Raw genomic sequence first — 14213 nt, 5'->3', positions numbered from 1 at the left:
CTAAGTGGGAAAATCTATTTCTTTTAAATTTTTTGTCGTTCCCCTTTTTCATCGTCATCTGGAGAGGTACCTAGATCGTACGTTGTAGTTAGTAGATCCCGTCTACTCACGGCAAATCATGTCGTCACGAGCAGGACCAGTGCCGATCCATTTCACAGGAACGCCACCTAGTTCGCGCTCAATGTACTCGATGTACTTGCGGGCATTGACGGGTAGATCATCGTATTTCTTGACGCCCATGGTGTTGCTCTTCCAGCCGGGTAGCGAGACGTACTCAACCTGAACTTTGTCGAGGACCGCGGGATCGGCCGGGATGGTGTTCTCTGAGCGAGTGCCGTCGGGAAGGGTATAGGCAACACCAACCTTGATCTCGTCGAAGTCGTCGAGGACGTCGAGTTTCGTGAGGTTCAGAGCGGTGTAATGGTTGATTGCTTGGGAATAGCGGAGGAGGACAAGATCGAACCAGCCGCAACGACGCTTACGACCAGTTGTGACACCGAATTCTCTGCCAACACTCTGCAGCTTCTCACCATCTGCGTTAAGCTGTTCGCTAGGGAAAGGACCGGAGCCGACGCGAGTGGTGTAAGCTTTCACAACACCAATGATGGACTTGATGCTGGTAGGGTTTAGAGACAGCGCTTGCACGGCGCCACCTAGGCCCGTAGATGAGGATGTCACGAAGGGGTAAGTTCCGTGGTCGAGGTCGAGCAAGAGGGCATTCGCACCTTCAACCAAGGTGTTGGGCGAATCCTTGTGCTTGTTGAAGAAGGCCAATTGGTCGACGATGTGGGGGACGAGCTGCTTACGGTACTCCTTGAACTGGTTGATCTCGTCCTCAATATCGTAGTCCAGCTCCCCGAAACGTGCCGTGTATCCAGTGTGAAGAGTCCTTAGTTTTCGCTCAAAGACTTCCTCGTCCAAGATCTCTCCAACACGCACACCTCTCCTTGCGGCCTTATCGGCGTAGCAAGGTCCGATTCCCTTCCCAGTGGTTCCCACCTTTCGGCCACCAAGACCCTTCTCCTCCAACCCATCGACAACGGAATGCAAATCGAAACAGACGTGGGCGCGGTCCGAAATGAAAGCGCGCGCCGCGGCACCCTTCAAACCTTTGCTCTCAAGCGCCAGCAGTTCCTTGAAGAAACTGGGAACGTGGACAACAGTTCCCGCACCGATCAGGTTAATACAACGATCTGAGACAAGACCGGAAGGGAGGATATGGAAGTCGTAGGTCGTGTTGCCGTGGACGATGGTGTGTCCAGCGTCTAGTTCCGCGGGTTAAAATATGCGCTGTGCGCAGAGGACGGTGAACTTACTGTGACCACCGGCAGCACGACAGCAGAGCGTCGCTTGCTGCGACAGCATGTCCGTGATCTTCCCCTTTCCTGCTCTGCAATTAATATATATCTTTCCACCCCGGACCAAGCCGGACTCGTAAGAATAACCCACCTTCATCGCCCCACTGGCTACCAAGGACAATTGTAACAGTCATGATGAAACAATCGATGTCAATTTAAAACTAATTAACAAGGCGTGTTCAAGATCGAATCTGCAGAGAATTTGCGATTAGCCAAGGCGCCGACAGGAAAGAAACCAATTAAGCCCGTCAGGGCCGGAGAAAAGAGCGCAAGAACCAGAAGACATACAGAAATTGACCAGCAATACCTGTAAAGTAGAAGAAAAATAAACCACTCGAAAGTGATTGGAGCAGCAGCGAAACCTTCGCGACCGTCAAAGACCAAAAGCCAAAACAAGAAAGGGAGGGGAGTTGCGAATGACGGCGACCATATACTTTTTGCCTCTGCCCGTGACTCAACGTAACTATACTGTATCCTGCTGTATTTTACTGCCTTTGCACATAGCAGATATTAGTATGGTAAGTAATGACTCCCACGGCGGGGCTGGGGTGACCGGATCTGGCAGGGGCCGCCACTTTCCTGATTTGGGATCGGACTGCCGGTATCGGCGGTTTTAGGGCTTAGGGGTAGGGCTGGCTCTAGGGCTATACAGATATCAAATCAGCTTTTATGGATTAATCAATAGATGGATGCTATGTTCTTGAGTCCAGACTCTTTGCAGAGGTCTAGGGAATTCACAAGGGCCCCACTATCGGGGTCATAACAACTGGATTCCCAGCCGGAACCCAGGCTCCAGAACAGAAGTGCACTATTTGCAGGAGATATTGTCGACTTATCTACTTTCAGATTAGTTGCAATATTTTATAGCGCATCTAGAATATGGCCATAATAAAACGGGAGAGTAACTAAGCAAATTTCATTAAATATGCAGTGGATAATCATGGACATCTAATCTATGTCTCGTCCCCAGTAGAACCCCGAGATATGATACACCCAAAAGAACATAACCAACCCTAGGTATAGAGATATATCGCGTAACTTCCCAGCGCCATCCCATATGCAAATTAAAAAGAAAGAAAGAACCGACTTCATCTTCCTAGAGTATCTTGCCCCCAGCACGAACCCATTCCCTCATCTGTCCGTACTTCAGCATACACTCTAGGTGTCTCTCGCGCGCAACCTCCCAATGCTTCATCACCTTCTCATCCTGCACCAGTGCGTTCTTGTACGACGTGAAGCCTCGTCGGGGTGTAGGTCCCGCATCGTCATCGCTGTCATCGCCGGAATTCTTCCCTGCGTCATCATCACCTAGGCGTGTCGAGTCTCCAATCGCACCGAGCCAGTTGGGGGCCATCTCAGTTAGATTGCTCTTGTGGCGGGAGAGAAAATGGCCGACCATCCGGCCGTCAAACGTTTCCCACTCGCGGACGTAAGTGTTTATTTCGGCAATATACCGATCTAATGCCATTCGCGGTATCGCCAGTTGTTTTGAACCAGCACTTACCGGGACAGGCTGTGGAGGTTCAGGGCGCTTGGGAGGATTAGGGCAGATCAACTTGCGAGGATGTGTGTCGTCCACAGTTGTCTTTGGTGCCTTGGGCTGTGAGTCAAACGGGAGAGTGGACGATATATCCTTCAGATCTTCCAGACCACCGCTATTCGTGGAGGTGAAAGGGAATACACCGCCCAAAATGTTCATGTTTAGAGGATTTCCTGAAGTTTCCTTGTTCCCATTAGACTTTGAGTTTGGCCGGGGTTTTGACGGGGGTGGTGCTGTCTTCTCTCTGCTGCTATTCGGCCTCTGAGGCGCTGGTGATGGCTCAGCGGTTTTGGCTGGAGTTTCATCGTCAAGGTCCATGGCTTCCCCACCCACATCAGGTGCCTGGCTTTCGCGTCCTCCGACAGTTGACTCAGCTTCCTCAGCTTCCGTTGCCACGCTGGCTTGTGGCGGAGTAGGCCGTACCCTGTTAGGTGGTCTGGTTTGCTTTCGAGGGCTTCGGGTGCGCTGGGAATTTGGCTGCCGTTGGGCATTATCGCTAGTCGGCAGAGCATCTGAAAAGTTCTTGAACTGGAAAGCCGCCGTCCAGTCAGCACTTAAGAAGTTTTCAGATGAAAAAGGTGCTTGCTGCTGAGAGGCTGATTCCGGGTTGGACGACTCGCGTTTAGGGGTGCTATCTGAGGCGGCCGGCGGGCTGTTTCTTGTTGATGGGCGTCCACGGTAATTGGAATTCGCCGTATCTTGAGAGTAACCAAATGGCTCTCTGCGACTAGACTTTCGTAAGTCATCGTGGCTATTGCTCTTGAAGGTTCCGTTCTGAGGGAACTGCTTGGCTCCAAACGAGAAATCGGCTTTCTTATTAAATACCGACGTGTCGGAGTTATTCCTTGCTGAACTCGCAGAGTCAGAATCGTGGGCCGCGGCTCCAAACCATCCGTTGGTGCTATGAAAGTTGGAAAATTTATGTTGCTGTCGAAGTCTACTCTTAGGTACTGCCTTGGGCTTGAACTTAACCTCGTCCTCGCTGAGGTCACTAGAACTGGTCGAATCATAATTCCGCGTCTTATCTGGGCTTGCGCTTCGGTGTCGCCCATTCTCTTGCGGGTCGGGGCTCGGCGGGTTCGTGTGCGGACGCGAGTTGGGATTCTTAGGGGAGGCACGCGCGCTGTCGGAGCGTCCAAGCATAGAACTAGAGAAGAAAGTCTTTTCGCCTCCAGTGGTGGCGTACGCGCTCCTTGTCCGCTCATATTCCGGAGTACCCATATTATTTTCTGTACCGTTAGGGAACCCAGCCGCAGGTTTCCTCGCAGTCGGAGAAGGCGCCGCACCGAAACGATCAAATCGGGAGGCATTCCTATAAGAAGCCGTGTTTGCGGCCATCGGTTCATCACCACCTGCAGCTCTTGGGGCAAAGCCTTGCTTCTTCTTTGAAAATTGTGATTGAGCATGAGCAGACTCGGCGGCCGTAGGTTTCGTGCCCGTGTACATTTTCTCGTATGCGGATTTCGGTCTCGCGGATCCGTTTGCTGTGCCAGTCGGTCTGGGAGCCGCCCCAGGCTGTCCTGATCGTCCGGTGCGAGGATCAAAAGAGGACCATCCGGGCATGCCATTTCCTTTCATCTCCTGGAATCCTCGGAATGCATCCGCGCGGGTTTGCGTTTCGTCGCGCATCTTCTCCCACGGCTGCTTCGGTGCAGCCCGTGCGTAACTAGCATATCGCTGAGCACCCGAGGAAGGGCCATGGTGGAAGGACTTTGGACGTTCGGAGAAGGGCGCCTTTGTATTCGGTTTGGCGGAGGGGAAGCCCGCCGTCGGGTCTTTTCGAGCAGCAGTCGGTCTGGTAGGCCCATAGAAACCATTTCGAAGTCGATCGGTATCGTATTTCAACCGCTGGTGTGGATCAATCAGGATCTCGTGTGCCGCTTGAATCGCCTGGAACTTTGCGTTGGATTCCACCTCTCTGCCTGGGTTCCGATCCGGATGATACTTAAGAGCTAACCAACGTCAGATGCGCTCCCTCTTAAATTATTTTCTCCATCCCGGTTTCCTCACCTAATTTCCTAAATTGCTTTTTGATATCCTCGGAATCTGCACTATGCGAGAGACCCAGGTCGGCATAATAGTCTCTTCGCACGTCTAGCTTGACCATTTTGAAAGAGCAAGCAGCCCGGAAGCGGACTGTGTCTCGGGGATGGTAAAAGAGGGGGTACCACTGTAGTCTGGTATACGTCTACTCCTGCTGTACATGACCTGGCGCGGGGATAGCTAGGTCTAAAGCAAATAATCGTGGTTCTGCGAGGGTCGCGAGAGGAAGGGGAGGCGCGCGAAAGAGTGGAATGCGATGGTGAATAGCTTCGAAGGGGTTCGACCGTTCGAGCGGGTTAGGGACCGGTTTGCTTTTTTTTTTTCACTATAAATTTCATAGGTCAGCTGGAGGCGTTTCTTATTGTTTTACTCTCCTGAAATCTGACAGGTTGAAATACCTGCACTAAGGTGCGTTGCGTTCCCCGGTAAAAGGACGTCACGCAGTAGCCGGTTGTCGTTTATCCCAGTCCTTTGTTTATGGCGACTAACGGTGAAGCTCTCTCGCCCGACTCAAATGTCTTTCCCTTTCCCCTTCCTTTCCTTTCCGTGGGTAATCGAGAACCTCAACCGGTCGAACGGTGGTAGCACAATGACACGCAGGAGCCGAATTCGCGGGGCGGACAGGCAGGCAGATCGTGGAAAACTCGACAGCAGGCGGCGATAGGCAGATGCAGGAACCGCAGCGTTGAAGGAACGTCAGACGGACAAGCAAAGCTGTACCTTGGTCTGACCCGAACCCAGCTGCGAAGAGCAGAGACAGTAGTAGTGGACCTGATCGGATCTTGACCCCGTGCACTTTTTTTTCCCCGGCTAGCGTGGAGGGGAGGAGGCAGGCCAACGAACGGATGGGCGGACGATCGATCACGGATCACCAGACGAGAACTACTACAAGCTGTCTACCGCCGGGTGTTTGTTTGGCTTTCAGCCGCAAACCGACAAGTTTATTCGGCGAGATATCAGAATAGAAGGGGGAGAGAATTTGGAATAATTAATTAATGAGAGACTCAAGAGCCAGGTGCGCTGTCCCGCAGTCAGCCACAGGGCAGAAAGAGCCTAAAGGAACCTGACCTGGATCCTGGAACTGCAATGTGAATGTTGGTGGTCGATCTGCCCGCCAACAAGCCAAAAAACGCCAAAGCCGCCCGCAGATTCACGCTTGCTGCCCAATTTGCATCATCTTGGCCTCGTCTTAGCCTGGCCTTGATACTGAAGGAAAAGTTATTTTCAACGGTTGGACTTCTCTCTTTTCAGGCTCGCTCTAACTCCCTACCAGAGTAATCTCAAATGTACTACTCTGCTTATACAGGCCATCTTCCATCCATTAACATTGGCGGTATTAGACAAATACAGAGAAATATATATACTGAGGAGGTAGTATGCAACAGGAAATGACTTCATAAATCGTTTCATCGAGTCCTTTTATAGACCCAAGATCCCAATAACCGTTTTTCCCCCTTGGACCCAAAAAGTAAGAAATAGGAAGAGAGGTAGGATAAGAAAATCTATACCCCCGAATACCCCGGTCCTCCTCCGCCACCAAAGAAATACCCTTCAAGTAAATCGTAATTTGCGTTTTCGCTCCAGTCATGCTGGAAGTCAACTGCCATGCCGAATCCAAGATCGATGCCAATATTATGCCCAGCCTCGTTGCCCAAAGACGGCACCTGATATTTGTATTCAGAGTTTTCATCAGAGCCCATCGACATCTGACGCTCGATGCTTGCCGGGTCGTAGTCTAGGTAATCGAGACCCACGCTACCGGGGTGTTCTTGGTCGGTGGGTTGGAATGGTGGAAGGCCGGTGGTCGCACTGACGCTATTTGGAGATGCGCTTTGCTGGGGGGAATTTCCGTAGTAGTATTGTTGTTGTTGTTGTGGTTGTTGTGGCTGCTGTGTTTGTGGCGAGACGGCACTCTCGAAACCACCATAATATTCCATGGAAGGATTGCGCTGGATATTTGGTCGCGCGAAGTTTGGATCCGAAGCCTCGGGGATAGGATAAGGTTGCTGTTCTACCTGCTTTCCCAGGCCGCTGCTGCCCTGCCCATTATCGCCAAAGAGATCGTCAAGGTTCATGTCAAATCTAGGGACGGGTCGAGATTGTCTCATTTGAATCTGTCGCTGGGCTATGTTATGTCGCTGTCGTTGGTCTGCTTGTTGTCTTGCGTATTGCCTTGACCGGGAGTGTGTCGCATTTGACCGTCTCGATCCGAAATTGGTTCTTGGTATCCGGCTTAAATCAACCTGTGGTCCGAAACCGGTTGTCGAGAGACACATTTCAACTGTTGCTTTGCTCATACGCTCAAACGCGTCACGACAGGCTTCTGCCGGCGGACACTTGTGCATCAAATCTCCAAGCACAGACGTCGCCGCAAGGACAGTGAAATCCACCTCGTCGGGTGTCTGCAAAAAGTAGCGGCTGTTAACATTTGCTTAAAAACAAAATGATATGACAAACATACCAGACGACTGCGCACGTAAGGCGAGTGCCAAATTGCATACAAGAATGAGATACCTAAAAAATAAACCGTGAGCAAAACAAATAACCTACAAGAAGCGGCGTTTCCTTACCTGCCATAAAAATGTGGTGCGTTGCCAAATACGTATAATTGACGAGGCGCACACGATGCATTTGGCGGTATATTCGAATGACTTTTTGCCCGGCCTCAGCAACCTTGTAATAGATATCATCCTCGTCCTCTTCATCTACCTGCGAAAACGACGGACTGGATACATCCTCGGCAGGGGAGAGCTCGTCCGCTAATTCAGCAGGAACAGTGAGGCTCTGTTGATATAGCATGATAACTGCTTGCCAATAGTTCAGCTCCAGGAACTCAAGCGGAAACCGCACGCCGTTCTCCTGAGGTGCCGGTGCACTCTGCTTCCATTCCAGCAGCCGCCGGTCAACGTCTCTCCTCCATGAGCGGAAGGAGTCGAATCCTTGCAGGAAGGGTGACACGACGTCGGCGCGCATGAAGCTCTTGGCAGCATGTGGGACTCTCTGGCGGGCGAATCGTGCCTGCTGGTGCTGTAGGACGTCCTGAATCTCCGACTGGAGCAGGCGCAGCTTAAAATAGTGGAATGCGGAATGTTTATAACTCGGGGAGCCTTCCGGCGCCTTCATTATCCCCGATTTAGTGATATATTTGTCTTCCAATATGGATGGGAACTCGGTGCTTATGGCCTGATCGCTAATCCCAAATGGGCGGCCGACGCAGCAACTGACGAGGCGATCGAAGCTGTAGCAACACCACCATAGTCGCCGGCGAAAATCACGCACCCATTCTCGACGGCCTCGCTCATGGACGTCGATGCGGTGCTTCCCTTTGTCACTGCTTTTGTCATGCGTACGATTTATATTGACATTTCCAGGGCCATCGATGCCAGTTCCGTCCTCGTAGTGGAGCCCAAGGTCAACCGCAAGGCGCATCGCAACCCCGACAATATACCAGAGACCGGGTGCTACAGGACGGAGTAGAGCGAAGCTAGCCAGGAGAAGGACTGCTTGGAGTTCTTCTAAAGCACCGAAACCGTCAGTGGTTGAAGAAGTCGACAGGAATGACTCTAAGTGGACAATTGCAGAAGCGTGGTATTCTTCTGGCTGATATTGATGACTCGAGAGACGCTGTCTCTTGGTTGCGGACGGGGAATTGTTTCGACCCTCCTTCTGACCATCTACTGGCTTGTCCTCGAAAATGATACCGGCGCCAATCGCAAAGACGATGTTGAGAATGTATAGGCTGCGAGGCGAACGATTTTTCTCGTCAAGTGCATAGGTGCGATCAAGCAGTTCCATAAAGTCAGTGCGGTGGACGATGGGTATTTGCGGATTCGCATGCTCAAAATAGAGGTCGGCTAACCTCTCAGCCAGTTCCCTATCAGGGAACGCTGCACACTTCATCATTGGCCGAGTCTGTAGCCCGAAGAAGGAGTCTCGAGTGGTGCTCCCTTCAGTGCCCGTGGCGCTATGTGGTAAGCGCTCCTTAGGGCGCATTGGACCACGCTCCGATGTATTCCCAGAGACTGAACTCTTCACAGCAGCAAAGACAACCCGTGCAAAGGAGATGCCCGAAGTCGACCCCAGATACCGTGGATCTGAAGTCCCTTGCACCGAGACCATCCCAATATTCGAAACGAGGTTCTGTATCCGCCAGTTATCTTCTTTATCAGTATCCTGGTTGCTCTCCGGCCCTTGGCCGCCTCGCGCGTCTTTCTCCAACCCAAGAGCAGATCTATCCCTCTCCCTCTTTACTGGCACCAGATTGTCATTTCCGTCGTGAATAGACCCTTCAGCAACCGATGACCCGTTCGGGGGGGCCGCGTGTGCTTGTACTTGTTGCGTGGAATCATACCCCGCCTCCAGTCTGACAGCTTCAGCCTCATCAAAAGCTACCGCCGCATTAAACTCAATCCCGTTATCGATCAAGGCCCTTTCAAGGTACGAAACCCGCGACTCAAGAAAATACACGTAACTGCGTGGGATTTCGCGTTTCGTTATCGGGTCGTACCCGACACATCGGACCCCGGCCTTCTCACAAGCCTGGCATCGTGGAAGTCGTTGGTCACAGCGGTTCTTGCGCTGCCGGCAGCGGTTACAAGCGGACACATTGCGGAAGGAAGAGGAACTCGCCGAAGAGGTAGGAGCGGCGGCAGCGGCAGTGGCAATACCATCGTTCGTCGGCTGTTGTTGTAATTGCGGCGATATATCATGCGGAACGGCGACGGGCTCGGTTATGGGGTGTGGTCGTTTTCTTCCAACGGCCGTTGGCGAAATTGGGGAGGTAGGGTTTAACATAACGGTGGAAGGCGTGCGGACCAGTTGCGCAAATGTCCCACCATGTCTCGCCTGTGGATTCTCTTTTTATAGGGTGAATGCAAGCGAAAAGGCTGTCGTAGTGGTATACCGTAGGTGATCGGGAAACTGGGCAGCAGTACTCATATAGGCGATGCGATTCTTTGCTGTCCTGCAGGGATTGAACTTGGACTGCCAAGTTAGTCACCGTACTGTATGTAGCACTATCGCGAAGTTCACTTTTTATTTATAGTACTTGGTTAAAGTCTCCGATATGGTGGTCAAGGCAGAGGGCGATTCTGTCGGCAATGCGGAGCGCAATCGCAGCGCATGACGGAAGTAATCCGCAGCAGAGGCACGTTGAGCAGGGGAACGTGGTTGAGGTACCAGGAACAGGTGGGTAAAAAAAAAAAAGATAGAGAGATTCAGTAGCCAAGAAACGACAACAACCAGGCAGATTGCGACAGTGTCAGTGGATATTTTGGGAGACCTCCGCCAAAGTTGGGATGTGTAATCTCGAGTAAGATACCTCTCTGCGTGGGGGTGAAAGGTAGGAAGTCGAGCCTCGGTCGGAACTGGCTCAAGGCTCCAAGGCGAGAAAGTTCAAAAAGAAAACAAACAGAACAAAAACGACAGTATCAGAATAAACAGCAAGATAGAGCCTCCTCAAAGCCCTCAAGATCCGAAGCACTCGAGAGTCAACATCTCCAACTTGAAGGCTGGCACTGATCTCCGTGTCGCAATACGCCGAAATTACGGGGTCACCCCACGTGACTGCAGAAAAGGCAGCACATATGATTGGCTACTGATAAGGAATGGGTTTCCATTCCACTGACGATGGGATCGAGTCAAGTCACCCGCAGTTGATCTCGATATCAAATCTTATTTCGTCCCCTGCTATCATAAAAAAACACATTTAGAAGATCGTGGTCTGTCTGCTTGCCGCTGGCCTGGGTGTCCATGATGTTGGGTTAAAAGTATCGGCTGTCTTAGTATCGAATCGCTATCGGGCAACCCCGCACCGTCGATGAAGGGAATACTCGGCTCTTGGTGGACGAGAGCAATTCATCACAATAAGGCGGGGAAAGGCGCAGGGCGAGCCCGGGGCTACCTTAAACTATAGCGTACAAAAGATGAGAGTGACGAAGAGAGGGATGGGTTTCCTCCATCCATGAAATTGAGGTTATGAGAATGGCACCTGGGTAGCCGCATAAAACACTGAGATATAGCTAAAAACGACAAAGAGCCTCCAGGATGCATGGAACTTGAATAATGAAAAGACCGACCCGTTGAAAAAATGCCTCGAAATGATTCCTCCCAGAATTATTATAGCAGAGATCCTCCTCATGATATGATGCTTTTTGGTTCCCAACACATGCATGCATCCAGTCTATATAGTATAAGCGCCACCGGTCTTGAATCATGATTTAAAAATAAGAAATAAAAAGCGAGCAAATAGAAAAGAAGAAGGGGCGTATGGCTCACGGGCCTCATCAAAGGAAGCGAGCACAGAATAAACGAAGCTGAAAGGAGGCAACAATAAAGCGAAATCAGAAATTAGGAGAAAAAAGAAAGTAAAAAAATGATGTGGTCGTCGGGTATAGGTAGGTAAGACGGAGAGAAATGTAAAATGACGTTCATAAAGGCAAAGCGTAAAAAGTATGCCGCTGACCCCGAAGCCTCTGCAAGCCTCCAAGCGAGTAGGTTGGATTACTCACGCGCAGGCCTCGAGTCGGTGGCAGTTAATCCCATATTGGGGATTTCGAATTCATCGACGCTGGTGCGCGCTGAAGAGAGCAGTCTCCGCACTTCCTCGGCGGTGCCATCTTCTTTGTCCGCCGTGAAGGATCCCCGCAGGGCGTTCCTGCTAGAGTGAGACGTGTTTGGCTCAGGGTGTTTCTCATCAAGGTCCTTGCGTGGCTCGGACTCCTCCATCCAGAAGCTCTGAATGGCACCAATCGTACACACAATACCACACGCCCACCATGAGATCACAGAGTACCCGCTGTCAAGACCCTTGGAGTGGAGGAATCCGGTTACACTCGGTCCAAAAGCACGACTCAGGCTGGCGGTCGAGGCGGCAGCGCCATTGATTGATCCAAGAACCTTGGACGAGGGCGCTGCGTTGGCAAGCAGAATTGCGGTGGAGGGGAAGGCGATGACATGGAAGGTGATCTTGCAGATGAGGGCGACATATGCGGCCGCCATTTGAAGCTTCTCGGGTAGGAGAATCAGATATGGGACTAGCAAGTAAAGCGGCGGCCAAACGAGAAGCACGAAACGAAACGTGCGCAGGGTCCCAAAGTGGCGAACGACGAAGGGGAATAGCCAGAGCTGCGCGATCATGGAGTATACGCCTTGCACTGCAAGCATAAGTCCAATTGTTTTGGTTGTTAGTCCTAAGCCACCCGTAAACTTGAATGGCAGGACTACATTTGCGTCACTCTTCGGGGTGCTCAGGAAGACGGGCATTAGCTGGTCAAACGAGACGCTATGGCTATTGACATGTTAGCATTCAGCCTGGACAAACAGGCGCGCGCACTCTGGACCGAGTGACCCCGATGGTTGCATCGGATGGTTGTGGGGTAAACAAAGACTTACTATGCAAGGATTCCATATGCAATGATGTTGAAAACAACTTGTCTCGTAAAGGCCTTTGGCGTGCCACCTGATGGTTTACTCATCTGCTTCTCAATGTCGTCATCCCCGGCAAAAGCATCGACCTCATCCTTCACTGGGCCCAAACGAGGGGAGGATTCTGTGCTCCGGTACGCCGGCGGGGCCATCTCCTCATCGTCACAATCGGCTGAATCCGCTTCGACATCCGCGCCCTGCACGTCAGAACCCCAGCATCTGCCAATCAGCCAGTTGCCTAATTCCAACCCTCGGTCACGACGATACTTCTTTTCCGGATGGGTCTCCTCCAGGAACAGCAACCCAACCACAACCCCAGATACCAACACGACAACACAGACCAAGTTGGGCAGCAGAAACGGAAACTTATCGAATATGGTATCACGCGAGAATAACGAGGGATAATTGTCGCATGGCTGTGACAACGCACCGCCCATCGCCGGCCCAACGATGGACCCCAAACACCAGACGAACGGCATGATCGAGTAGGCGCGTGGCTGATGCTCTTTGACCGTCACAATCTCGGCGACAGTCGTCTGCAGAACCCCGATGTTCCCGTTCAAGAGGCCGCCCAAGGCTCGAGCAATCATAGCTGTCGCAAGGTTGGGAGCGAATCCAAACACGACCATACTAATGGCCGTTCCAATCAGGCCCATGACCAGCACCGGCTTCCTACCAATCTTGTCGCTCATCCGGCCCCAGAACATACCAGCTGAGAATTCGGCGAAAGTAAATGAGGAGGTGATTAATCCGGCGTAAAGGGCAATCTTGCCATCATCGTCTGCGACGTTGAACGATTCCACCATGTGATAGACATACGGGAAAATTGACATGAATGCGATTGGCTCGCAGATGCGGCAAAGTGCTTGTGCAACAGTCAGTCGCATGTCGCTACCCGGGCCTCAACAATGAAAATCTGATACTGAAAAAAAATTCACAGGTAAAAAGGAAACTTGCAAGGATCATTTCAAAACCCTGCCAGATGCATGACTCCATCGGAACTGGGCGAGAGGGAAAAAAAAAAAAAAAAAAGAACCGCGCGAAAGATGAGGCTATGATATGGCCGATATACTCACCTAGTACAAAAAGCTGGCGTATAGGAAACGCTGACCAATCACCCTCACGCTTCTCATGGCGCCGGCTCTGCAGAAATGCTGGTCGTTTGAACATTGTGTCTGTTGGTTTTGAAGTCGACTGACTCGTTGGGATCCTTCGCGAGTCAAGGGGGAGAAGAAAGAAAAGTCTTGCGCCTCAGCCTTGCGAGAAGAGAGCAAGCGAGCAAGCAAGCAAGCAAGTGGCCGGAATGTGTTACTGGTTTCAAATTTCGATGATAGAGAGCCGAGGAATGATCGTTATATCGAAAGGGAGCTTTTGTCAAGGGGCTTTCGGCATGTCTTCCCTTGTTCCAGGTCGATCTTGCAAAGGCACCTCAGAGTTTGTTTCTTTGGTGACCCAATTTCCCAGATGCTGTTTGGCCGAGAAATGCTAGACTCAATGACGACTGCAAGGGCAACACAGCCAGAGAAAACTTTATCCAATTGGGTTGGGAAATACTCCGATTTGGAAATGCGTCGACCTCACAGGGCCAGAGGTGGGTGATTAGGTTGTCAACACGTAGGGACAGGATAGTCAATTAAACCGCAGCAGCAGTAGAGTCGAGAGCTGAACGGTTGCAAAGGTGCTAAGTATGTGTGGTAGCAGGAGAGCGAGTATAAGAAGGATAGGAAGATCCGAGGAAGAAAGGGAGAGTATTTGAGTGGGAACTTGGAGGGCAATGTTCAGGAGGAAAAGTATGGGAGGAGAATTTCAAACAGGGACGGGAAGGAGGATTATTAAATGAAGCTCTA

The 14213-nt window shown here is 51.4% G+C and overlaps 4 protein-coding genes across 4 annotated transcripts; all 4 read right to left on the bottom strand.

The window, feature by feature from the left end:
• Positions 1-102: 102 nt before the first annotated feature.
• Positions 103-1492, bottom strand: adB (adenylosuccinate synthase ADE12; the record flags this gene model as incomplete). Its single annotated transcript, XM_040816608.1, has 3 exons — positions 103-1265; positions 1317-1385; positions 1450-1492. The coding sequence occupies 3 exons, from the start codon at positions 1490-1492 to the stop codon at positions 103-105; spliced, it is 1275 nt and encodes a 424-aa protein (XP_040662859.1).
• Positions 1493-2454: 962 nt separating this feature from the next.
• ASPVEDRAFT_118924 (DnaJ domain protein) lies at positions 2455-5005 on the bottom strand (the record flags this gene model as incomplete). Its single annotated transcript, XM_040805650.1, has 3 exons — positions 2455-3689; positions 3753-4850; positions 4909-5005. The coding sequence occupies 3 exons, from the start codon at positions 5003-5005 to the stop codon at positions 2455-2457; spliced, it is 2430 nt and encodes an 809-aa protein (XP_040662858.1).
• Positions 5006-6443: 1438 nt separating this feature from the next.
• ASPVEDRAFT_78832 (Zn(II)2Cys6 transcription factor) lies at positions 6444-9735 on the bottom strand (the record flags this gene model as incomplete). Its single annotated transcript, XM_040816607.1, has 3 exons — positions 6444-7343; positions 7403-7455; positions 7512-9735. 3 exons carry the CDS (start codon positions 9733-9735, stop codon positions 6444-6446), a joined length of 3177 nt encoding a protein of 1058 aa, XP_040662857.1.
• A 1707-nt stretch (positions 9736-11442) lies between these two features.
• On the bottom strand, positions 11443-13536 carry ASPVEDRAFT_24066 (MFS transporter; the record flags this gene model as incomplete). Its single annotated transcript, XM_040809621.1, has 3 exons — positions 11443-12229; positions 12334-13231; positions 13443-13536. The coding sequence occupies 3 exons, from the start codon at positions 13534-13536 to the stop codon at positions 11443-11445; spliced, it is 1779 nt and encodes a 592-aa protein (XP_040662856.1).
• Between the last annotated feature and the right edge of the window lie 677 nt (positions 13537-14213).

This window comes from Aspergillus versicolor (genome assembly GCF_001890125.1).
Source record: "Aspergillus versicolor CBS 583.65 unplaced genomic scaffold ASPVEscaffold_1, whole genome shotgun sequence".
Lineage (NCBI taxonomy): Eukaryota > Fungi > Ascomycota > Eurotiomycetes > Eurotiales > Aspergillaceae > Aspergillus > Aspergillus versicolor.
The sequence above is the reverse complement of the archived record's forward strand: the minus strand, read 5'-3'. Positions and strand labels throughout refer to the sequence as shown.